Source organism: Mustela erminea, chromosome 9 (assembly GCF_009829155.1).
Source record: "Mustela erminea isolate mMusErm1 chromosome 9, mMusErm1.Pri, whole genome shotgun sequence".
In the NCBI taxonomy this organism is placed as follows: Eukaryota; Metazoa; Chordata; class Mammalia; order Carnivora; family Mustelidae; genus Mustela; species Mustela erminea.
The window spans coordinates 80,378,986-80,404,957 of NC_045622.1; the positions used below are offsets into that span (position 1 = coordinate 80,378,986).

The 25,972-nt window shown below is 33.8% G+C and overlaps 1 protein-coding gene across 2 annotated transcripts in view; it reads right to left on the reverse strand.

Moving 5' to 3' along the window:
• Positions 1-25,972, reverse strand: part of KIF18A (kinesin family member 18A) — an 81,657-nt gene that overhangs the window by 44,494 nt on the left and 11,191 nt on the right. Inside the window, exons 3-11 of one of the 2 annotated variants that reach the window (XM_032356435.1) lie at positions 24,810-24,967; positions 21,357-21,461; positions 20,139-20,249; positions 18,512-18,709; positions 15,823-15,999; positions 14,355-14,429; positions 14,037-14,146; positions 8,942-9,104; positions 3,600-3,764 (exon numbers count right to left, since the gene is read on the reverse strand). In XM_032356435.1, coding sequence (XP_032212326.1) covers positions 3,600-3,764; positions 8,942-9,104; positions 14,037-14,146; positions 14,355-14,429; positions 15,823-15,999; positions 18,512-18,709; positions 20,139-20,249; positions 21,357-21,461; positions 24,810-24,967 — 1,262 coding nt within the window. The remainder of the gene's footprint in view (positions 1-3,599; positions 3,765-8,941; positions 9,105-14,036; positions 14,147-14,354; positions 14,430-15,822; positions 16,000-18,511; positions 18,710-20,138; positions 20,250-21,356; positions 21,462-24,809; positions 24,968-25,972) is intronic. The other variant, XM_032356436.1, reaches the window with a different exon arrangement.

Genomic DNA, 25,972 nt, shown 5'->3' on the forward strand with positions numbered 1-25,972 from the left:
AAACTGTTCCAGTGTTATAGCCCCTGTACTCAGTTTCTGGAGTTGCATGTAATAAAAATTTCTTGCCTTCACCCAATCTGGTATAAGCTTCATCCTAGAGCAGAAGTATGAAAAGTCTTTTATAGGTTCCCATTTTCCTAAACCACATGTGGTTAGCTGCAAGTGTTCTCTAATCTACTCCCTAAAATTATTTATCTTTCCTTAAACCTACTAAACCTTAAGTAGGAAAATGTCAGCTACATGGTTATACTAAAGTGTGAAAGGGATAATCCAATAGCATTCTCAGAATCCTTAACTGGGAAAATATTGGTCAATAGGATGAAAGGAAATGAAATCTTTTGGACATCTGAGGGACTGTGACAGCAATCTCATAAACAGAAGAGCTATGTCAGAAAGCTTCCTCCCCATGACAAATCCATTTTCATTCTTCAATACTCCTTACCAATTGACCACTGATTTTCTAAAAGCTTAAAATTTTTTTCTTCTTTTTTTTTCAATACTTTCTATGCCAGTGGTAGGCACTATGGGAAACAATATCATTTGATGTATCTGAGACATAGTAAAGTTGGGGGTTGTTTCTTCATATGATTTATGACTATATTTTCACCCTCTTTAGGGAGTCAGAATGGTATGGTAAGAGCACTGGCCTGAATCAGGTGGTCTAAGAAATGGTCTCAGCCAGAACACAAATGCTACCTGAAGCTAAAAATATAGTCTTTATGGAGATCAGTTTATTTGACTAAAATTTAAGAGCTTAACTAGATGATCTCTTTAGTTTTTTCCAGTTTTAAGATTCAATGATCCTAATGGTCTAAACATATTTGCCAAACATGCCTCCTTTTCTCTTGAAAAAAGAATCCTTTCTTTAATATTTCCCCTGACAATCTTATTCTTTTATCTTCTTGAATTACCTGTCTCTTAAAAAGACAAGACTTGATTATATAATTATATTAGTCAACAATAGGCCTTGGCTTGTGTGTCATCTTTGGAAAGCCAAGTTTATAATTTGCGTCTTGTCTTATCTTGATGCACTCATGATAGAATCTGATTGGAAGAACATGGTCTATTCTGAGAACTACAAGTAGGTTAGTAATGGCTAAAGTGAAAAATATAATGTGAGGTTATGTATAAAATGAGAGGTACTCAGGCCTGGGAAATCATAACAGAGTTTGCATCAGGCAGAAAGCACTGATGATTAATATGATCAGGGTTACTTTCTAGAAGGCTCATTTTCATTATAGTGGAATTTGAGTGGAATCCACAAGACCAAACGTAGCAGTCCAATAATGGTGGGTAGCGTTCTGAATAAAGGTAGTGGCAGGGGGAAACAGAAAGTAGTAAACAGATTTGAGAGCACAAGTGGTAGATATTGCAGAAAAGGTATAAAAAGAAGAGTACCAATTTGAAAGTCACAGTACTGAGTCTGTGTCCAGAGTTATATGACTGTGGTAAGTTCTTCTGCAAAATAATGTCTGTTTTCTTACATTAGCTGTGAAAACATCCATGGTAAAAAGAATTGAAAGTTAAATTAGGGTTGTAGGAATGGAAGCAGTTTAATTTTATTGTTTTTTTAAATCATTTGTGATGAAATTCATTAAAAAGACTTTAAAAATAAATTCTAGGTTCATAGTCAGGTGTGAAAAAGTTTTGCTTAAGGGAGTTACAGAAGACAGATTGCTAGAAAAAATAAATCTGACCATATTGTAAATTTATTGAAATGTAAATTCATTGTAAAAATGTAAATTTATTGAAAATAACCCAAATATTAACTTTATAAATGCTACTAAGTAGACAAAGAGGCAAAAACAAATTACCAATTATTATAATAATACTAAAAAGAATACCATAACACTTTTTAAATTGGGAGCTTATGGTAAGTATGGGGCAGCAAAGGCAAAGCAGTAAATTTCTACAATTTATTTATTTACCTTTTTCCCTCTTTAATGCTAAATAAGTTAAGTACTTCTGTAATTGGGATTTGGTTATAAATTAGAATTTTGATTATACAAGTAAATTATAAGTATAATCTAAGTAAAACTAGTGAGAAATGAAAGTTTTTGGTTAACCCTCAATAAATCTCCATACTAAAGACTTATTCCATCTTCATTTATCTCTGGTTTTCTTTGTAGCAAATAGGGTATCTACTGCTTGTTGCTCACTGCTCCTTTCACTACCGTGACTGTCATCATTGACTGGTCTTTTTAGTCTTCTCCCTCCCTAGTCTGAGTTTTAACGCTAAAGGAATGGCCTTTTGTAGCTATTGCTAGCCAACCAGAGAATTCATTTCCCTAGTCATGATGCACTGGGTAATATTTTTCAGTTACAACAAAAAAAAAATTGTTATCTTTGAGTATTAACCATGACAACCTGCACTCATTTGCTACTGAATATATTATACTTTATTTTACCTGTATTGACAATCAGTCTAGTGGTTTTTTTAGAAATTTGAAACTTCCATAGGATTAGATACCAATTAGCTAATACATAGTATTGAAATTCAGAAAAGCATCATCCAGGTAAAGACTCAGACACTCCTTTAAAAAAAAAAAGTGTATTGAAGTTATTCTTTTAAAAAAAAGTAATAGATATCTGGATCAAAATTAGATACTTTGTAGCAGGTGTCTACTTACTGCTTATGCTATATTCATTTTCCCCTCCTTTCTTATTTAGAAAACTCTAATTTTGTTCACAGTGATAATGTGTCCAGCAAAAATATTCACCTTTCTATATTCCCTTATAGCTAGGGACATCTGTGTGACAACTCTAGCCAATAAGAAAGGCCTGCCAGGAATTTCCTGAAATGCTTTTACTCTCCCAAGACAGATATACCCTCCCACTTTATTTCTCTCTTCTTCTGGCCTAAGTGTGTAGTTGAGACTAAAGATGGAATAATGATAGGACAACTATGAAATGAGAAGTATAATAATGACACTGATGACATTTTGGAGGTACTATATTAGGAATAAACTGCATATTCTCAAGACTTATTGTCAGGGAACAAAATAAAGCCCTGACTGGTAAAGGCATAAAAAAGTCAGATTTCTGTAACCATGTGGATAAACACAATTCTTATCTGATTCAGCCATTAACCATCATTACCCATTACTACTCTTTATAATATTTCACTCTTCTAGGTGGAATATCTTCAATTTAGTACTTATATGACATACACACATACAACTTTCAAATCAGCTTTTGTTAGCTATGATACAAGTAAGGGTGGCCATGTTTAAAACTATTTTTCCACAAAATCTTAACTATTAAAACAAATTGAAATTACCTAAATGATGAATCCTTAAGTACAGCTTGATTACTTTATTCTAACTTAAGAGCTATCTCATAATAGGTTGTAATTGCTTCAGAATAACTTTACTTAAAAGAACTTTACTCTTCATGAAGTAAAGAAAAGGCAAATTTATTGAAGAATTAGTGACGCAGAAGGTAGAATGAGTGAAGGGAAATGGTAAAATGAGTCAACTAAATCTCAGAGAGAGGGAACAATAGTTGTCTTATGAGAAATATTTACCCAATGACAAAGACAATAAGTTTAAAGAGCTCAGTTCTTACAAATGAGTCTGAATACATAAACACATCTATACCTTTGGAATATGACCATTTTGACCTAAGCGTTCCATTTCAGTTTTTACACGATGGAGCCAACTAGTATTCTCATCAAATTGCTTTAATTCCTCCTCCTTTTTCTTCTCCAGGTAGCAGCGACGCGTTTTCAACATTGCAAGTCTATGATCTCGTTTGCAAGTGGCCTGAAAAATAACGCATTTAATAGTCAGTTTAATTTTTATGATATTTGATGTATGTGATATTAGTAAAGTGGTAAATTTTCTCATAAGGGTGCAACTGCAGTCTATTAAGTTAGGCTATACTTTTGTACTTAAAGCTATTTCCCCTTTGAAATCTCCACAATACTCCTGCTTGCAGGAAAATAGGAAATTGAGCTGTGAGTCATTTTTATAAAATTACATGTTGAGAGTTTATGGCTTTAGGAATTACAACAGTTGAAGACTGTAGCTTTTTGTGTGTGCTAAAATACATTCCTTTATTTATTTATTCATTTTTTAAATCTTTTTTTTTTTTAAAAAGATTTTATTTATTTGTCAGAGAGAGAGGGAGAGCAAGCGAGCACAGGCAGACAGAATGGCAGGCAGAGGCAGAGGGAAAAGCAGGCTCCCTGCTGAGCAAGGAGCCCGATGTGGGACTCGATCCCAGGATGCTGGGACCATGACCTGAGCCGAAGGCAGCTGCTTAAGCAGCTGAGCCACCCAGGCGTCCCAAATACATTTCTTTAAATGCTGCATTTGAAAAGTTCATACAAGGTCTGATAATTCCCATTTCTTTACTCAAAATTAAAGCAGATGCACATCCTGCTCTTTCCCTTCCTCCAACTTGAAAGATGTGAAGAAATAATTGCTCTGATATTGCCTACAATGCTTTAGATAGGCTGGTGCAAGTGTTAGAAAATGGAGCTTATAACAGCTCATAAATATCCGATTTTAACTGATGGTTGGTTCAGGACCCAAAATGGGTGTTCTCAATATTTTTGGTATTTTATGTAGGCACAGATCTGGCCTTTTGGTTTTTTACCCCAAGGGTCTTGGACACTATCATGGAACAGTGAGCTGAATAGCTTGATCTCTCTGGGCTATTTGTAAATAGATACTGAACTCAAAAATCACAAGATATGATGGCTGGATTTGAAAAAGATCCCCAGATCAGAAAAAAGCACCTGTAACTGGTTTTGGGAGTAGGAACTATATGAAAGAAAAAAGGATCAGGGACTATACTGTACTTGGTCAAAAGCCTTATTTATTCTCTTAAAAGATAAGTTCTTCTTTAATATATTTTAATTTTTGGGAAAATTCAGGCTTTAAAGAAATTTGCTGAAATGTAAAAGAATGTCACTCTTCTCACCACCTCTTTTTGTTTGCTTTGGAAAACATAATTCATTATTTTTCATTAAAGTGTTACTTATGTTATCATGCAATGAGCTAATGGTTTTAAAATTAATACATAAATACATTTTTTAAGTCTCAGTTTGAAAATTTAATATAGGAATATTGGTAGATGGAATTCATAAGAACAAAAGTTCTTTAAGTTCCTAAATAATTTTTTTAAACAGTAATGGGTAATGAGACCTGAAAAGTTAAGACCCACTACTATAACAGAAGGTAGGATATGTAGTCTCTTGACTTTCTTCTGCTATTCAGCAGTTGTGAAAATTTAGGCAAGTTAATCTCACTGGATCTTTAGTTACCTCATCTGAAAATGAACGTAAGAGTAGTGTACCTGCCTGAAGGAAGACAGTTATATCAAATTATCTTTACTTTGCTTTAACATTTATAAATGTTCTACAAACTCTTAGAAACCAGGGCAGGAAATGCTCTGAGGCTCTCATGGCAGCTAATATTTAATGCCAAAAAGATTTACACTGAAAACCCCTAAAAGTATGTTTTTGATTTTTTACTTCTAAACGTCCATCAAAAGGTACCTGCGTGGCTGAGTTGGTTAAGTGTTCAACTCTTGATTTTGGCTTGGGTTGTGATCTCACAGTCTTGCTCTGTGCTCAGTGTGGAGTCTCCTTGAAGAGACTCTTTCTCCCCCTGCCCCTCCTCCCTTCGCATGTATACAGTCTCTCTCTCTCTCTCAAAATAATAAAATCTTTAAAAAAGAAAGTCCAACAAATGTATCTTTTATGATGGTCCTCTATGGGGACATTTTCCATATGGGTACTCCTATTGAATAACTGTTCTGAAATAAATAGCAAATAAGTGTCTGGGGATAAATGCTAAACTTTGCATGTTAAACCCTGACATTAAAGCAAATGCTTCCCATTAAGGTTTCAAAAGAGTTTTATATATTTTATTAACAAAATCACCAGAATACCACAAAACTTCTTGAGTGAGAACACACAAAAAATTCTAAAATTTAGATGTTACTACTGCTTTGTACAAAAGGACCGCTAACATGCTAAACTCATTATTTGGCTAAAAATAATTTGCAGATTACCTTTATATGGCTGTAAAATCACCCAAGAGTTTCACTTTAATTCTAATCTCAGAGTCTATACTCTAGAATCATTTATGCCTGAATCAATGTTACGAGATTCTTTTAGCGCTTCTGATAATAAAGCATTTTGGAGGGGATCCAAGAGAGATATAAAATTCCTTGCCCTAGGGGCGCCTGGGTGGCTCAGTGGGTTAAGCCGCTGCCTTCGGCTCAGGTCATGATCTCAGGGTCCTGGGATCGAGTCCCGCATCGGGCTCTCTGCTCAGCAGGGAGCCTGCTTTCTCCTCTCTCTCTCTCTGCCTGTGTCTCTGCCTACTTGTGATCTCTCTCTGTCAAATAAATAAATAAAATCTTTAAAAAAAAAAAAAAAAAAAATTCCTTGCCCTAGCAGATAGCTTAGTAAAACTATAGTCATACTTTAGCATGTAAAAAACAAAACGAAAACTGCAACCAACAAAAAACACCTCAATCTCTATAGATGTCTTCCTATTTTTTTCAAGTAATTTAACTACAACCAATACACTTATGAGGTTTTATCTCGTTTACCTAGAATCATAGGAATAGCTATAAGAATTGGAATATGTAGATTTAACTGACCAAAAGTAAGAAATTCTAAAAGGGAAGTAGACTGAAAACAGGCAGTAAGCAGAAGAATACAAATACAAACAAAAAATTAAAAAAAACCCGGCCAAACTCATCTCCTACTCTGTTTTAGTAAGTACTCATATTTTCGGTATGTCAATCAAATCTTATTAAAGTTGTTTTTAAAAAAGGCATTTTCAATAAGATAAGGAATAATAAATGCATACTCAATAAATAACTAATTTTAATAGGATAGTTTAATAGCTACTGATAAACTGGCATCAATGATATATTAATGAATACTTTATGATTAATTTCGTAGCATATCATACTCTGCAATCATAGTCTGAGAAAAAACTGAAATGCTAGTTTTTAAAGCACTATTTAAATTTTGAAGGCTTTCAGGGGCACCTCAAATGATCATGCTTAGCTCTCATGCTTCTTGAACTTACATCTTATTAACATTTTGTTAGTCCTAAAAAATTCTAAGCCTGAAACTTTGCACATTATCCTTTCTCCTTTTACACTAATATATCTCCTTCAGAATAACTATAAGAAGAATGCCTGACTTTTCAGTTTGTCTTTCATGCAACAACATGTTGTTCAAAGTTGCTATCTTTTTATCCTTTATTTGATATGATTTCCTTAGATCTCCCAGTTTTGACTCTCTTCATCTTATCTAACACAGAGAAAATGATAGAGGTAATATGCTCTGGAATCAACTTGCTTGAGTTCAAATCATAGGTCTGACACCATGAGCTGTGTGACTCTGTGCAAGATGACTTCTTTGTGCTCTGGTTTCCTCATCTTGATTATAAGGATAATAATATAACATCCCTCATAGGGTTTTATGAGAATTGAGTTAATGCATGTAAAGCACTTTAAAGACTACCTAGCACTGTACCTATAAAGTGAACTTTGAAATTTCAGTGAATAAAGCTTTAATTTCTGGAAGTTTCATTTATATTCTTTTTGTGTGTGGATGTTCTTCTGATGTTTTATTCCTTTATCATTAATTCCTTTTTTGAGGTCTTCAGTCTTTTTTATAGTTTTATCAGATTGCTCAAGTGTCCGAAATTTTAGGAATTCTGACATTATTTGCCAAATCTGCTGACTTGGCTATGGTGGACTGTTTTACCATGTGCTTTTTATTTTTTTTAAGAGACTTTATTTATTTATTTGAGAGAGAGAGAGAGAGCATGAAAGTAGAGAGGTCAGCAGGAGAAGCAGACTCCCCGCAGAGCAAGGAACCTGATGTGGGACTCGATCCCGGGACTCCAGGATCATGACCTGAGCCGAAGGCAGTTGTTTAACCAACTGAGCCACCCAGATGCCCTACCATGTGCTTTTAAAATTTTGGACAGTGGCTTCTCATTAGTGATTTGAACCAGGGGTCTGTTTCACTAGGCAGATTCTGTATTGCTCTGCCCAGTTCCCCAAAGATTATCATTCCTCTGATATCATTTTCTATGTTAATTTCTCACTTGAAGGACTTACTAACTAAAACATATGGATTATAAGAATTCAAACCTCAAATCCTTAGAAAGAATATCTGTAATGGCAGTTTTTAACATTTTTTTTTTCTTTTGAAATTTTTTAAAGTAGGCTCCATGCTGGGCATGGAGCTCAATGGGGGTATGAACTCATGACTCTGAGATCAAGACCTCAGCTGAGATCAAGAGGAAGATGTTTCTTCATGGTGTACTACCAATATGAAGAGTACAGGCCTCTGAGGTTTCCAGCTTTACACAGGGTCTGCCATTTCTAACTCCCTGTCTCCCATTGGTCCTTTACCAAAGAAGTGGTATACATCAAAGGTAGGATATTGGGAGAGGTCTGTGTGCGTGGAAGGAGGGCAGTGTATTACTGCATGAAATAATAAAAATGAGTAAAAGATGGTCTGCATTTCTAAACACCATGCAATGGAAATTCTAACAATGTCAGCGATAAAATATTCTTTCCTGGAAAAAAAGATCTGCGATTGGTCTAAGTTGTAAATTATTGCCTGCAGCCAGGGTGTACCACTCCTACTGTCTGACTTTTGGGCCCAACAATGAGTGTGTTAACTTCAAGTTAAGTATTCCATCAACCCTCACAGAAGCAACAGTTGCAACTGAGATTTTGGTTTTTTGGTTTTCCTTTTCTTTCTGACACCTAGGAATTTAATTTTCTGTCTTGCACACATAACTATGAATTTAAAACAATGTTTGATACTTTTCCTCCAGCATTTCCAGGTGTTTGTAGTGAATGGGTAATTAAATCATTACCTATCACATTTATAGAATTAGAAGTCTCCATGTGTTTACATATCTAAAATTTAATTATAAATAAATACCTTTTCTACTTTGTCTTCAGAACACATCATTTCGATTTGCTTGTGGCACTGTTGTTGATAGAATGATTTAAGTTCATTTTCTTTTAGTAACATTTCCAGCTTCAGATATTCTTGCCTAATTTCTTCTCGATTCTGGAACAAGCAGTTCAGAATTTCTTGAAATCTACCAGATATAAAACACATTATAGAATCTCACTAATTTTGTGAAATAAATTTAAGAAAAAAATGAACAAGAGAAATATATAATACTCATAGAATTAGACTCAATGACAAACAGTGAATAGGATATGACTATTCCCTATTAAATTACAAAAAATGTTTGGAAAAGGGTATTAGCTTTATTTATACTGTACTTCTTTTCTCCTCTAGGGAAGATCATACTATTAAGAGATATAAGTATAATAAGGCTTCTCTATGCAAGTCATAATTATATAAATCATATACTCTATTTTGTCTATGTAATCCAGCTACTTATTAGCAGAAATAAAATATTATGTTTGCAGGAAAAGGATGATAATTTGAATCTGTACGATCCCAATTAATAAGGCCCCCAAAGCAACACAGTACTGTGCGTTGTTTTGATGTTGGCTAACTGTGAAGAAACAAGCAGTGGGTGGCATAATCATATGGTGTCTCCATGGCCCCCTAGGGAAAGTGAGATAGCCAGTTTTTAGTTTTAGAATTTGTTACAGTGAAAACACACCATACGGTTAGGTACCCCCTACAGCCTGGCTAAGAGTCAGCTGACACTGCCAGGACCCAAAACAACCAAGTTCGTAATGTGGTAAACCTAGAAAAAGCCACTCCAGTGTCCTTCCTCCAAAGGGAGATGGAGATTTGGAGAATCAAAGTTGGGGGATTTGACTCCTATCTCCTCCAAATGCATAAAGACCTCAAACTCCAAAAACTCATGCAAGGCCCAAGAGGAAATTGCAATTCTGCATCCTCCAGGGTCAGCAGAACATTGGTCACAGCCATATTCTAATTTTATAAACACGTACTTATGTTTTTAAATCACAGATCAGGTCCATCACATACAGGCAAAGCTCTCAAAGAAAAATTAACTGTGAAGCCTTTAAAGTAAAACTGTAACAAAGTATATGCATTTAAAAATAAATGTTCTTCAGCCAGAATTTTAGATGTATTTTTAAGGATCTGTGGTAAAAAACACTGCCAATTTACGTCAGTAGTTCTTAATGAAACTCTATTGGGAATGACTATAAACCACAATACATCGACTTTACTGCAGTTTTGTCAAACTGATAAATATTTCATAGGAAGTATGTACGGACACTGCAATTTCATTGTATTATTATATTACAACACGCTAATGCCAGTAAATGAATTGATAAGTTATCTTTAGGTTATTCTCAAAGACAATTTCTTAGGTTTTTTTTTTTTTAATTCTTTATCCAAGGACAGAATTAAGTATTTGTCAATTTTGTGATTTTATGGTCCAGACTGTTTTAGTTGGTGGGGTTTACTGAATAGGATGGAAGAAAAGGAAGTATCAAAGATTTCTAGAGATTGTCTTAAAAAACAAAATAAAACAAAAAAAAAACTATCATTTTAAAACAATAAAGAGTCTTAAGGGATTGACTAATAACTATTTTCTAGTCACTTAAAACATTCAACTAACTGGTAATAAAAATCTCTGCCAATAATTTTAGGTGATACATCAAGAATATTAAATTCTACAATTTCTTGATATAGTCACAAGTTTTATAGTTACTTTGTATCAAGAACTGTACTTTCTTTTTATGACTTCTTCCTGAATATTATCTTTCTAAATAGCTTTGATAGACAGGAAATACTGTATATTCTTCCTTTCACCTTATCAAACCACATAAAAATGTTTAAGAAAGAATTTGCAAATTCATGGTATTAAAAAAGTTCTATGTAAAAGCATGATTTGTTATGATAAAGGATATTTCTTTTATCTTTTATCATAAAGGTATTTCACGTATCTTTATAACACATATCATAATGTATGATACATGATACCATAATGTATGATATCATATATCATACACGATGCATATATATTTCACATATATATGATATGAAATATATATCATATATATTGTTTTGTTTTTGGCTAACTGTGATAAAAGATATTTTATGTATTTCTTTCGGGACATAGTTACTTTTGAGGGAAAATGACAAAGGCTATGCGATATATAAGCTGATCATTACAGCTTTTTTTAATACACAAGGAAATTATATTAAATAATACGTTGCACAAAAAAACTCTAAAGTTTTTACTGTTTTGTTTCCTAGCTCAGGCCGACCTCTTGAATCATTTTATCAGAAGGAATGATTCAATGACCTGAAGCTATCAACTGCAGAAAAGTTTACTAAGGTTTCAGATGGTAACTAGATCTGGTTAAGCAGCGCTGAACGATTCCATGAAAGCAATGTAAGCAAAGAATCCAAGTTGGAGAAGCTGATGACTTTAATTTTCTTTAAATTTGTTTTTAGGGACCCCTGGGTGGCTCAGTCATTAAGAGGCTGCCTTCGGCTCAGGTCACGATCCCAAGGTCCTGGGATGGAGTCACACATTGGGCTCCCTGCTCAGTGGGAAGCCTGCTTCACTCTCTCCCTCTCCCTCTCCCCTGGCCTCTGTTCTCTTTCTCATTGTCTCTCTGTCAAAGAAATAAAATCTTTAAAAAATAAATAAATAAAATAAATTTGTTTTTAAACATATCAACAAAAGAATATCTGGTTGCATGTGGGCCAATCCCACATTTGACTAACAAAATGAAAACCAACAACAACTAATAATATGCCAGTTCAAAACTTTCTTTGATAAGGTAAACTGTGTAACAAGGAATGACTTTTACTTCATTTATTTTTTAAAAGTCACCATAAGGGGTGCCTGGGTGGCTCAGCTGGTAAAGCGACTGCTTTCAGGTCAGGTCATGATCCTGGCTGGGGTCCTGGGATCGAGCCCTGCATGGGGTTCCCTGCTCCATGGAGAGCCTCCTTCTCCCTCTGCCTGTTGCTTCCCCTACTTCTGTGCTCGCTCTCGTGCGTGCTCTCTCTATCTCTCTCTCTCTCAAATAAATAAATAAATAAATAAATAAAATCTTTAAGAAAAAATGAAATAAAAGTCACTGTAAGATTGGTGGGATATAACAAAAAGCATCATAAATGCAATAATTTTATTTTGACAAAGGGTTGTTGGAGGGATTAACAGAAAATAACTTAAACATTATAGAAAATCTCCAGCATAGACAGAGCTCTGGTACTATACCAATATACTTGTAAAATAGAGCACAGTATGGAAGAAAAAGATTAAGATTTGAAAGAGATGGGGTTCTTGGGTGGCTCAGTGGGTTAAAGCCTCTGCCTTCAGCTCAGGTCATGGTCCCAGGGTCCTGGGATCGAGCCCCGAATCGAGCTTTCTGCTTAGCAGGGAGCCTGCTTCCTCCTCTCTCTCTCCCTGCCTCTCTGCCTACTTGAGATCTTTTTCTGTCAAATAAATCTTAAAAAAACAAAAAAAAAAGACTTGAAAGAGAGAATTTATAGGCCTTGTCTTATCTTTGAGAAAACAATATCCCACTTCAAATCTCAAAGGATTGTTGGAGTAATCAGATTCATGTGTCCTGAAAAATCATAAAACTATTAAGCCATCTATAAAACTAAAGCATTATTATTAGAAATATTTATTTTTAAGCATTTGGGGTCAACTGAGTCAAGAAACATTTTTTTCAAACCAAGAATATTTTACGTAAACTTCAATATACAATCCAATTTTAAAAAAGTTGTTGAATCTGAAAGTAGGTTGAAAGTCACTATTGATTAGTCTTCTTTATGTATATCAAGATACCGGTAAAATTCCAGAGTTCTATAACAGTGTGAAAAATCACTGGTTTAAGTTGTGGTTAGTTTCTCATACTAGTAATAACAGAACACTGGCTCTGGAGAATGCAAAGTAAGTTCAACTTCACTGAACTTTAATCAAGTTTGGAGATTCCTTTATTATAAGACCTCTCAGAGCCTTTAATAAACTGACATACTTTGGAAATCACCTAGATTCTTTAAATAAATAAGAAGTAATTGCCAAATTTGTTTGATCCAGGAATTTCTTATTGTCTTCTTGGCACTACTCAAGAGTCATAGCTTTTGAATTACTATTTCATTGGGACAGTTTGGAAAATTCTCTTAACTACTTAAGGGAAAAGTACTTGTGAATATTGTATTATTAAAAACTTTCTTTTTTTAAAATTTACCTACTAGAAAGTTTAGTTTGAATCTATCAAAATTCTGTATTAATTTATATCACTGAGAGATTTCCCTTCAAATAATTAACTAAACAAACAAAATACATGAATTATTAGAGTTAGACATAGTTAAGAAAGGGTAGATAAAATTTACATGAACTATATGAACAATGATATTATGCCAGATGAGACTGCCTAAATGTTTGTTACTTAAAATTCCTATGTTTGTTACTCAAATTACTAAATGTTCGTTACTCAAAATTCCTGAAACATAACACCCAAGGTGACGTATTAGGAGGTGGTGCCTTTGGGAGGTAATCAGTTCCTGAGGGCAGAGATCCCCATCAATGGGATTAGTAACCTGAAAAGGTGGCTCTGGAGAGATCTTTCTCCAGACGCCATGTGAGGATTCAAGGATTGAAATCTTCAGCTTGAAGGAATGCCTTCACCCAACTATGCCAGCCCCCTGATCTTGGGACTAACAGCCTCCAGAACTGTGAGAAATAATTTTGCTTGTTTGTTTTGTTTATAAGCCACCTGTCTGTGGTATTTTGTTACAGCAGCCTGAATGGAATAAGACACCTGAGAAGAAAAATATGAAAACTGCTAAAACACTAATTTCATAAGTGATATAATTCGCTTTACTTTCTCCATCATATCTCAGTCCTGGTACAATCACAATTACATAATCATAATTAAAATGATCTGCTCTTCAAAGTGTGCAGAATGTAAAGGGCAGTCAATGGCTTCTTGAATTCAATGGAGACTATATAGCTAAAGACATAACAACAAATGATGGTAACATAAACTATCTAACTAAATGTTAAAACCCTAAAATCCTCAAAATGAAATCTTAATGTCATTTTTACCTTTCAATTTCTTTTTCCTGAGGGTTTGAAATCAACTTCGCTTTGTTATTTTCATCAGTAAGGGCTTTCTGTTCTTCATAGGCTTTTAGTCTTTCTTTTAACATTAAGATCTATTAGAGAGAAACACTAGTTAAAATATGAAATAAATTATCTGTCTCTTTTATACGTGACCACAGAAAAATTTTAGCTGTGAAACGAACATGCCAGATTTTCAACTGTAATGGGAAAAAACGTCAAATTTTTGGGCAATTAGGTTTGCACAGTCCCATAAATGAGTAACTAAGGGAGATGAGCATAAAATGTAAAGAGTAGACATACCTCTTCCTTCTGTTCATTACAGATCTTTACATACTGAGTTATATGATTGTCCAAGTTAAGAACATTGCTCTTCAACTGTTAAAAGATAGAAATTATGATTGCATATATAAAGAGATAATAATCACATAACTATATATATATATAAGAAAAATGACATATTCTCATTAATTCAGTTCTATGAATTCAGAATTTGTGACAATTACAGTCATGTGACATTCACGATCAATTACACTCATGTTCAAAATCTATGACAAGAGGATATACTGAGCACATTTATAAAATAAATGAAATTATAAAGAAATTGTCTTACTATCTGAGAAAAGGTGTAAGAACTTACGGAGCATTCTTCACATTATAATTAAAGTTGTCCACTTTCTTTTTCCTCTGACTTCTAAGAAATTTAGAGATAATTTTAAGTTTCAACAATTTCTAAGCTCAACTAGTTTTTATTGCGTTATTATATTTTATTCTTTTTATAATTGTATGGGCTCCTTGGCAGCTATGGAATAGCGGAAAGAACATTAAACAGAAGTTCAAATACTTGATTTCGAGGCCCTGTTCACTTCTCATTTAACTGATTTAGAATTTGGTTCTTAAAATTCTGAGCATAGGATTCCTCAACTCTAAAGTAGAGCGTTCCACAATGGGTTGCTGTAAGGATTACATGAAAAACATATGAAAAGCTTTGCATGCCCATAGAGTATATCCTTTTCCAGTTAATTATACATAGTATATGAACATCTTTCTAAGAAAGACAATAACCCGCTCAGCTTCATACAGTGGGAGTAGCAGAGGGGTAAGCAGCACAAGTCATCACACCACTTAAACTCTACGTTTTTTCTGACCCTAAGATCCTGTGATTTTAAAAATATATCACCATTGACTTACATTTTCTTAATCACCCCAAATTACTGGCAAAAATACTGACCCAACCAGTCATTATTACATTGTTAGAGCTATAAAGAGATTTGTTATATCAATATCATGAATTATTTTAAAAGGGCTATTTACTTTACAAACTAAGGCAGATACATCTATTTTACAGATGAAGTGACTGAGGCTTGGAGAGATTACCTAACATGTCCAAAGTTTTCACATAGAAAGGGTTGGTGCTTAGTTAAAGCAGACAACATCATCCTTGGCTATAACAAATGTGTTAAAGCCCTGACCAGTTATTCCAGTGTGCCACCAAAATATCACCTGCCATGACATGAAGAAGGTTAGGAAGAAAGGCACTAAAGCACCCTGGTTCTCAAAAGATAAATAATAGTATCTATTATATATGTAAGCAAAATGCTTAATGGTTTAATTGTCCAAGTTAATGTTCAATTAACCAAGCTAATAAAGACATTTCTAAACTTGCTTGCTAATTCATTAGTAAAAATAAAACTCTAATTAATATTTTTTTAGTTATAAAAATAATATACATCCAATGCCCTTACAACAAAGGCAGACTAAACAAACTTACAGAAGATTTAATGTCCTTTGCACGGTTAGCATACTTAAGAGTGTTATATGTGTCATCGTAGAATACAGAGGAAGGACTAACAGCAGCTATCATTATAGTTTGACAGTTTCCTCCAAGAGAATCCTTTAACAAGCGAGTGAGCTTACTATTTCTGTAAGGAATATGCTGATTCTTTCTCTGAAAGAGCAAAAAAAGATTTCTTATGTCATTTTCCACATTTAAATGCAAACCTGCTATCACTTCACTCTAGAACTTAAGCACTGCCCAACTCTGCGCAGACTTACGATATAATTGGTGATCGAAATGATAATGAATCTTATGGAACTACTGAGTGAAACATAAAACAAGTATCCTACTTAAAGGTTATATTCCCATCTAAATAAATATAAACTTTAGTTAATAAAAAAAATCAATATTGGTTCATCAGTTGTGGTAAGTATATCATATAAATGTGAGATATTAACAACTGGGAAAACTGAGTGGGGTATATTTAACAAAATCTTTCCATATTAACTTTTATCAGAAATATGTTCATATAAAAATACTCCACTCATTTTTTAAAAAGAAATCAAAATACAAAAGTAATGTATGCCCTATTCAAATCTACCTTAGGAATAATAAGAATTCTGCATGGCAAAGCTGTTTCTCTCATTAAATAATTAACTAATATGGATATGAAGTAAATTAAAATTATATACAATCTTACAGAGAATTCAACTGAAAGGACAAAACAGTTCTAAGAAAACTTAATATTTCTAGGTTTTCCTTTACTTAAAAGACACAGCTCTGATTTTAAAGTAAAAAACAATTTCCAAAAAGCACAACTTCCATAAAAATAGAATATTATAATGTTAAGCTAAAAGCAATCTTATGTTATTCAGTGTAAATCTTTCACATTATAGAAGAGAAAAATGGAAGCTAAACAAAAAGTGAAATGACTATTTCAGGTAACATGGCTGATAACTCAGAGCTAGAAATAGGCCCTAGGTATCCTAGCTCCTAGTAGTACTATACTTTCCATCCTAAAAGTGTTTTCCAGTGTGCAATGAGCACTGCTGGTGTTAACTTAAAATGATTTCACAAGTACAAGACATGTATTAAACATGGACTCATAAATGACTCAATAGGAGTTAATTATTAAAAATCGGGATGCCATGGGGTGCCTGGGTGGCTCAGTGGGTTAAAGCCTCTGCCTTCGGCTCAGGTCATGATCCCAGGGTCCTGAGATCGAGCCCCGCATGGGAATCTCTGCTCAGCAGGGAGCCTGCTTCCTCCTCTCTCTCTACCTGCCTCTCTGCCTACTTGTTATCTCTGTCTATCAAATAAATAAATAAAAAATCTTTAAAAAAAAAAATCAGGGGGCGCCTGGGTGGCTCAGTGGGTTAAAGCCTCTGCCTTCGGCTCAGGTCATGGTCTTGGGGTCCTGGGATCAAGCCCCGCATCGGGCTCTTTGCTCAGCAGGGAGCCTGCCTTCTCCTCTCTCTGCCTGCCTCTCTGACTACTTGTGATCTCTGTCAAATAAATAAATAAAATATTAAAAAAAAAATCGGGGTGCCTGGGTGGCTCAATGGGTTAAAGGCTCTGCCTTCGGCTCAGGTCATGATCCCAGGGTCCTGAGATTGAGCCCCACATGGGACTCTCTGCTCAGCAGGGAGCCTGCTTCCCTCCTCTCTCTCTGCCTGCCTCTCTGTCTACTTGTGATCTCTATCTGTCAAATAAATAAATACAATCTTAAAAAAAAAATTAAGTTGGTATGGAAAAAATTCTATAAATGGCTTAAGTTTAGAGAAAACCAGTCTCTATACCATACTGTCCACTTAGATGTTTGAGATTTTAACCTAGAATATGAAAGACATCTTGCTTTTGTAATCTTTATGTGATTTCAGGAACTTGCCTTTTGCCTCTTTAAAAAGACTTTCCAAATCATCTTAATATACTTTTATTAATTCAAAATACAACATTTTCCTAGCACTCGTTGACCTCTATTTTCCTAAATATAGAGATTTCTTAAAGCTTGAATGTGGCTTGAATTTAAATTAATGATCGCATTTTAATTAAAAGAAAAAAAAAAAGTCATTTTTACCAATACAAAAGTTGTCAAATATGCTGTGTTCTAGTAAGCACTCTGGCATAGAGTAGATAGAAAATATTTTTAAATACCCCAAAGGTGTCTAATATACATTACCCTATAAGGTGATTTAACTATATTTTATATCTTAAGACCCTCTTCCTAAGAAAAATCAAAACACTTACTATTTAACCCAAATTTATAGTATATAAAATACTAATCAAAACAAAATTTAGTTTTCTTAAAATATAGTTTTTGTAGTCATCCCAATTCAATTATGCTTGTTGTGTAGTGATCACTAAATGGCCACTTTAATAATCAGATTTAACATAAGTTATGAGAAAGTACCATAAAATCTATCAATATGATATTCAATATGTTTCTTTCAACAAATTGTGATTATAAAACTGGAAATTAAAACCAAACCCAAACATAGCTTTTTTTGATATAATAGGCTTCCTATAGTCTTTGCTTTGGAACACAAATATTACTAATACATTCTTGAAATTTGATTTATAACACACCTTTGAAGCAAAATTATTTTAAGTAGTATCTTCCTAGGAATTACACATATTTCAATTATTTCAAAATACTTAAAATAAATAAACATATTGTACCTACCTTTGTGTCTGCTAAGGCATTGATAACATTCCCAAGAGCTAAGAGTGATCGATTAATATTTGTGCCTTCTATAAATCGGGTTCCTTTAGCAGTGGTAGTACTGGCTCTCTCAGATCCTGCCAGGTCAATGAGTGACATCTTGGCAATTCGTACATTTTGACTGATACTTGCTGTTTTGTCTTGTTGCCGCAAATAAATCTTTTTGAAATTATAGAAGAATAGGAAAAATGAGGATATGATTTAAGAAAATTAAAAGGGAACATGTACTTTATTTTTAAAAGAATATAATATCAAAATTATTTTCATTTTAAAAACAAACTGAACAAGTTTAATAATCTGACTGATATCCAAGAATATCTGAAATAATTATGGAAATTAAAAAAAACTTTGAAGATGAAAAGATTTCCTATATGTGTACCAAACGGCAAATAACTTCTGATCTGATAGAGGCTCAAAACAACTGCCATTTGTGTTCTGGTAACCCCTGAGCCAGATCACAGACTTATTGGAGGTGGTGGTAGGGGCACAGGTAGTCTAGAAATAATGTTCCTAACCAAAAACTAAAGGCAATGATCAGAAAGCTTTGCATGTCTCCAGAAATTGCTCCTAAAGGAAAGATGAATTTGAATGTTGACCCAAATTGAAGACTAAGTGTATTCTAATTCCCAAAAGTATTGTATGTCACTATAATTAAGAAAGTGTCTCATATAAAAAATTAGTAAAATATACTTCTCATTTTTAGTCCATTAGAGTAAAGCATCATTTATTGAATGCTACTTTGTAGTTCAACTGAAATAAATTAAGCGGCAAACTTAAAAGAGATTGGTTAAGATTATTCCATTATAAAGATCTTTGTTAGTATTTCTTATAGGGCAGGGTCTAACGCATTCTGGGGAAATTTCAGTGTCACAGATAAACATTTCTCTTATGGCTACTGATAAATGAAGAGTCAGTGGAAAGAACAGAAAGGATTAATAAAGTTTTATGGACTGGTGACTTTCTGAATGACTTGACTGTCTCAGATATGAATTCTTTCTACTATATCAATTTCTTACTGTAAGTTGCTTTACATGAGTATAATATAGAATGAAACTATAAAATAATTTGGATTTTAACAGGACTAGAAACCACAGAAAATAATAGCTACTAACATATGCTTTAACACTTTCTGGAATTGTATTTCTAAAAGAAATACAATGTCAATGCAATCAATGTCCTTAAAGAATGCAACTACTTGCAAGGTCCTTATGATGAAATTTTTAAAAAAGTGAATCAGAATCTCTTGCTTCTGTAAATCTATACCCCAAAAGAGAAGATTTGTTCTGAATATAACGTCTTTAGGAAAGATTAAATATTTTCACTTCTAAAAACACAAGGGAAAACACCCTTTAATGCTACCACCTTATTATGCTGTATCTTCACACAGTAAAAATTTGTACTTCTGATTTATATATCCTCAATTCTGAATATTCTTGATAAAATCTTCTCAAAGCTCCAAAATAAAGGAAATGCTGAGGAAGAAGTCCACAGCTGAAAGGATTTTCTCTGCATATATGAAAATTAACCCACATGAATTTGCCTTTATTTTAAATTCAATTTTAAGAGCAATACTTTAATGGTCTGTTACCTGGAAAACAGCATGAGAACGAGAAGATGTGGCATTCATATCAGTGGGATGTTGTGTCCTGTTCTTGTTTCCACTATCCAATAACTGTAAAATCTCCTCTGAGGATTTGGGCTAGAGAAGTTTAATTAAAAAAAAAAAAAAAAAAAAAAAAACAACCCACATAAAAATAGCCATCTACCTTTAAAATCTTTAGTAAATTCTCAACAAGAAAAAAAGACTTCTAAAGATAAAATTAAAGGTAAAAATGCATTCTACAAATTGCATCCCATTAAGTATTTCCTATATAGAACTAAGCAAATGATATACAGTTGACCTTTGAACAATGGTACTGACAGAATGTCAGGGCACTGACAGAACTTTCCCCTTCAGGCAATTAAGTATTCACATGGAACTTTATGACTTTCCAAAGGTTTTGCTAATAACCTACTGTTGACTTCAAGCCTTACTGATTATATGACTAGTTAATTAATACATATTTTGTATAGTACACATAATATATACTGTATTCTAACAATAAATGAAGCTAGAGAAAAGGAAATGGTATGAAGAAAATTATAAGAAAGAGAAAATACATTTACAGTGCTGTACTGTATTTTATTATGTTCAGTTAGCCACTGTATAGTGTACTGTATTTATAAAAATAAATCTGCATATAAGTGGACCTGTTCATCTCAAACCCATGTTGTTTAAGGATCAATGTTACTTTGTCTGGTGTTATATGAGAAATAAAATATAGAATCTTATCTTTTGGAGGAGACAAAATATACATATTAAGCAGAATATAGAGTATTAAATTTGCAAGAAGATTTTTAAAAGAAAAGCTCATTTAGAGTGACTGGGTGGCTTAGTCAATTAAGCGTCAGACTCTTGATTTTGGCTCAGGTCATAATCTCAGGGTTGTGAGACTGAGCTCCGCACTAGGCTCCGTGCTGGGTGTGGAGCCTGCTTCAGATTCTCCTTCTCCTTCTGCCCCTCCCCTAGAGCTCTCGCTCTCACTAAAAAAAGAAAAAAGCCCCCAAGCCCCTTACCCAAAAACAACAACAAAAAGAAAGGCTCATTCAACTATTTCAAAGGAAAACAATATTGAAGGTATATTCTGATTCTTTTAACTCTGCACTTTATTATTTTTCTTCTTTCTTGAACACAACAGAAAATGAATAAATGGCTAAATAACCACACTTGTTATTACAATAAGGAAAAAAAAATTTATAAACATACCTGATGTAAAGTCAACCCCTGAACGACTACCCCCTTCTGGGCATCTTCCCGAACAGCAAGTGGCCCTGAATTTACTAAGAGGTCACGAATCTGTTCATTATATACCTTAAGGAAAAACAAAACAAAAAACTGCTTTAGCACGGAGGTTGAAATAATAGTGACAACATCACACGTGTTGCTGATTTAAGGTTGTATTAGAATTACATCTTAAACATAAGCAGCAACTTATTTGCACCATCTCACTCCTTCTATCTCATGTTGCCATTAATTTCCTACCATTTGAGAAAACAGAAGAGTTTAATTACCTAAGTTTCCAACTGAAATTTAAAGGTGGAGTCATTACACCCTCTCTCCATAATTCCTAACTTGACGATTATGGTGAAATAGTAATAAGACAGCTTGAATTGCCTTCTCTTATTTTCTAGAAATATATTGGGACACATGGTCTTCGGAAATTCCAGTAAGTTATATGGAGGTGGCATGGTTCTCACTGAAGATAGTTTATTATTTCATGATCTCCCAATAGCCGAAACTTTTTAAATTTTAGAACTTGAAGAGTTAAAACCCATACTCAAGGATCGAAAGTATTTATTTCATTTATCCTTTAATTATATTAAATCTAATATGCAATTCTTAATAAGTCCTATAACAGGACCCTCCCCCACCACTTTCTTAGGAACTAAGGCCCTAGGAGGTTAAGTAATTTGGCCATGGTCACAAAAGTAACAGCACAGTAGGGATGGGAGTCCTGATTTCCTCACTCTATTACATGGCACTAAAAACACATCTGTATTGTAGGTCTTTGGTAATTTTTTTTCCTAGTAATTCCTGTAAAGCAATTTCTTTTTTAGTAATTTTTCAGCAATTTTTTAAAGTAATTTCTATAAACAATGCATAGAAATAGTACTATTGATCTGATTTGATGATTTTATTAAAGGTACTTAATTTTCTACTTGCCAACCAAATGACAACTGATAAGATTTAAAAAAGCATACAGTTTTAGGCTTTAAGAATTATTTCGTGTAAGTTATACACGTGTGAGAGTTATGTTCTAATAGATAGCCTGTAAGTATAAGGCTATCTTGTAAGGCTATCGTGTAAGTTATGTTCTAATAAATAGCCTGTAGTGATACTTCATTGCTGGTAAGATTTTCTACTGAATGATAACCATTTCTAATGTAAGATTTAAAATATAACAAACTTTTTAAAGTAGTAAAATATGAAGATACAATTTTTTGTTATTTTCCTGAAAAGCAGTAGTTACTTTTCAAATACTTCTTACCCATTTCAATCATACAAAATACAAAATTAGAACAACCATTCTCAAGCCAGTCTACAAATCAGAATCACCTGGGAACTTTTAAAAAACACAGATACATCAGTCACAATCCAGACCTGTTAAATTACAATGTCCAAGGGTTGAGGCCTCGGCATGTCTATTTTTAAAAAGCTCCATAGCCAACTCTTGTGCACAGCCCAAGTGGAAAATGATGAGATTAGACATTGCCTAACCATTAATAAAATGAAGGCAGATTAAAAGAAAGAAAAAACAATCAAACACATTATAAAAATGACCAACCTTCAAAATTCACCCAGTTATAAAAGGATATAAGGAGAAACTAAAGAATAGTGCCATATTCTTTACCCAATTAAGTTCAAAGCAATTTTTTTCAGAACTTAACTATAGAAAATGAGTTTTATTTCTTTTTTATTTCCAAGTTCTGTACACAAGAAAATTTTTAGCAACATACACACCTTAATCAATTTTTGAAATGTGAAGAAGCTTTCTCAGTAGGAACCAAACTATAAAGTTGTCAGCAAGAGAGCTGGGACTACCAGAAATTTTTTCTCTGCTACCACAAATAGGCAGTAAAATCATGGATTTGTTTCTTTACTGGTATCTGAAACACTATCTGAATATAAAGTTGGTGTGCCTATCTCCTAGTTCTGATTTGTCAAATGTCACCTATTACTAAGTGAGCAGAAGTCCTCAAAGAATGAGGACACAAGAGACGGCATGAAGAAGCCTTGACTGCCCAAATCCAGCATAATTTGAGCATATAAATAAATACGGAAAAGGATTATAAGCTACTAAATAATGTTAAGAACCTATGAATCCACACTGATATAATAAAGGAAAGGAAAGTTCTTCCATACAGTAGAAAGCCAAGGAATAAATGTAGATGAACTGATGGAATTTAAATATCACTATTATCTACCATCATAATAATAATAGATTTAGGCATGAATCAACAGTGGATGTCAATAGTAACAGATGAAAATTTGAGGAATAAGGGGGTAAAGTAGTATCTTTATAGTTTCTGCACTAACTCTGCCAAAAGCAACATAATGGAACAGATCAAAGTTAACACAGCCAGTAATCAGACTAACTATACCAGCCTCCTGATATGATACTATAAGAACTCAACATTACTTCCATTGTGTTTCTGCATGTGCATAACCCATTGACTAACTAACCAAATTAGGGTTTTTTTTTTTTTTTTAAGATTTTATTTATTTATCAGAGAGAGAGGGGGGGAGAGAGCGAGCACAGGCAAACAGAATGGCAGGCAGAGGCAGAGGGAGGAGGCTCCCTGCTCAGCAAGGAGCCCAATGTAGGACTCGATCCCAGGACGCTGGGATCATGACCTGAGCCGAAGGCAGCTGCTTAACCAACTGAGCCACCCAGGCGTCCCAAATTAGGGTTTTTATGACAGTGACATAAAATACAGAAAAAAATCCAATTGAGACTAAAGAGATATAACAATTGAATGCAATTTATGATCTTAGATTTTCTTTTTCAATAAAGGGCATCATCAGAGTAATTGGCAAAATCTTATTAAGATTTATAGATTAGGTAATGGTGTTCTATCATTGTTAATTTCCTGATTTGGATACTATTCAGTGGTTATTTAAGAAAATATCCTGTTGTAACTTAAACAGTTCAGAAGAAAGAAATACACGTACATAGAGGGAGAAGCAAAGGTAGTAAGATGTTAACATATGAGTCTGGGTAAAGGGTATCTGGAAGTTCTTTTTGCTAATTTTACTAATCAGAAATTAGGCCAAAACAAAATACTCAACAAAAAAAAGAATAAGATGTGCAACAAATACCTAAGAGCAGGAATTTTAATGATTTTACATATTCATAAGAAAATTCTTAATGACAGAGAAGTTTGAATGGGCCATGGAAATTCTTTTTTTAAAAAATTACTTATTTATTTATTTGACACACACAGAGAGAGATCACAAATAGGCAGAAGTAGGCAGAGAGAGAGGGAGAAGCAGGCTCCTTCCTGAGCAGAGCCTGATGTGGGGCTTGATCGCAGGACCCTGGGATCATGACCTGAGCTGAATGCAGAGGCTTAACCCAGAGCCACCTAGGTGCCCCGGAACTTCTTAATGGTTTCTCAATACTATTGACTAACCTAAAGAACGGTTCTGTCAACTTACCTCCAGATAAGAAACTGCAGTACTACATACTTTTTCTTCTTTAATTTCATCCATGGATCTATAAAGGTCTAACATTGTTAGATACATTACTCCAGGTTCAGCAGCTGATCCTAGCATCGTGTGGGTCTTCCCAGCTCCAGTAGCACCATATGCAAGCACTGAGTTTTTATAAAAAGGGATCAAAGTTCTTTATTATGATATACAACATTACTATATCTACTGTCTAGTGGATAGTTCCATCTGAATATTCTGAACATAACTTTAAACTCAAGAGATCCAAAATTAACGTAGAGTCTTATCCTTAAAACCTGGGAATTTTAGCACAAATCCACTCTTCTCCTATATTCTGTATTCTGGTTAACAGTACTATCCTCCCCTCTGCTCCCTCCCTCTCCTCCACACCAATTGTTCAAATTTTGATTCATCAGTTACCAGTTTCCTTATCTCGTCTCAATTTTCTTTAATCCATCTATCAGAATTTTGTAGTTTTTTTTTTTAATGAAAACAAAATCTGAATATGTTAAATCTTAATTGTTCAACAGTCCTACATGAGAAAGTTTGTATTCTTTGCCTTGGAATATTATTAGGCACTCCCTCCAGCCTATTTGTTCCTTGTAGTCGTCTAGGGATGCTAGATTGTGTGAGGTTCTCTGCATGTGCTGTTTCTTTCTTATGCCACTGCCTTTCCACTGAAGACTTCCTCTACTTGATCCAGCTGGAATACTTAAACCTGCTCTAAATATTCAGCATAAATGTCACTTTTCCATGTCTTCTCTGTCACAGGCAGAAACATCTACTCCCTCATTTGAGCCCTCAGTATATGCTATATATCCTTCTAACATGTATCACATTATATTTCCAACTGTGAGCTCCACTAAGGCTGAAGCTGTGTATCCTTCATAACTAGCAAATCACCGGCACAAAGCAGATACAAACTACAAGTTTGCTGAATAATGAATTCCAATAGAAGTCATTTATAAAATTTCCTTATGAAATTTGTGTTTTAGGCAAATTAGTTCGTTTCCATGATTCTCTCCAGTATAACATAAAAGTGATATGTTCTTCAAACACAAAACGAAACAAAAAGCTACTCTGAATTACTTATGGCAAATACTTGACACAATATAAAACCATTAAGTTCTCATATTATTACAGGTAAAACT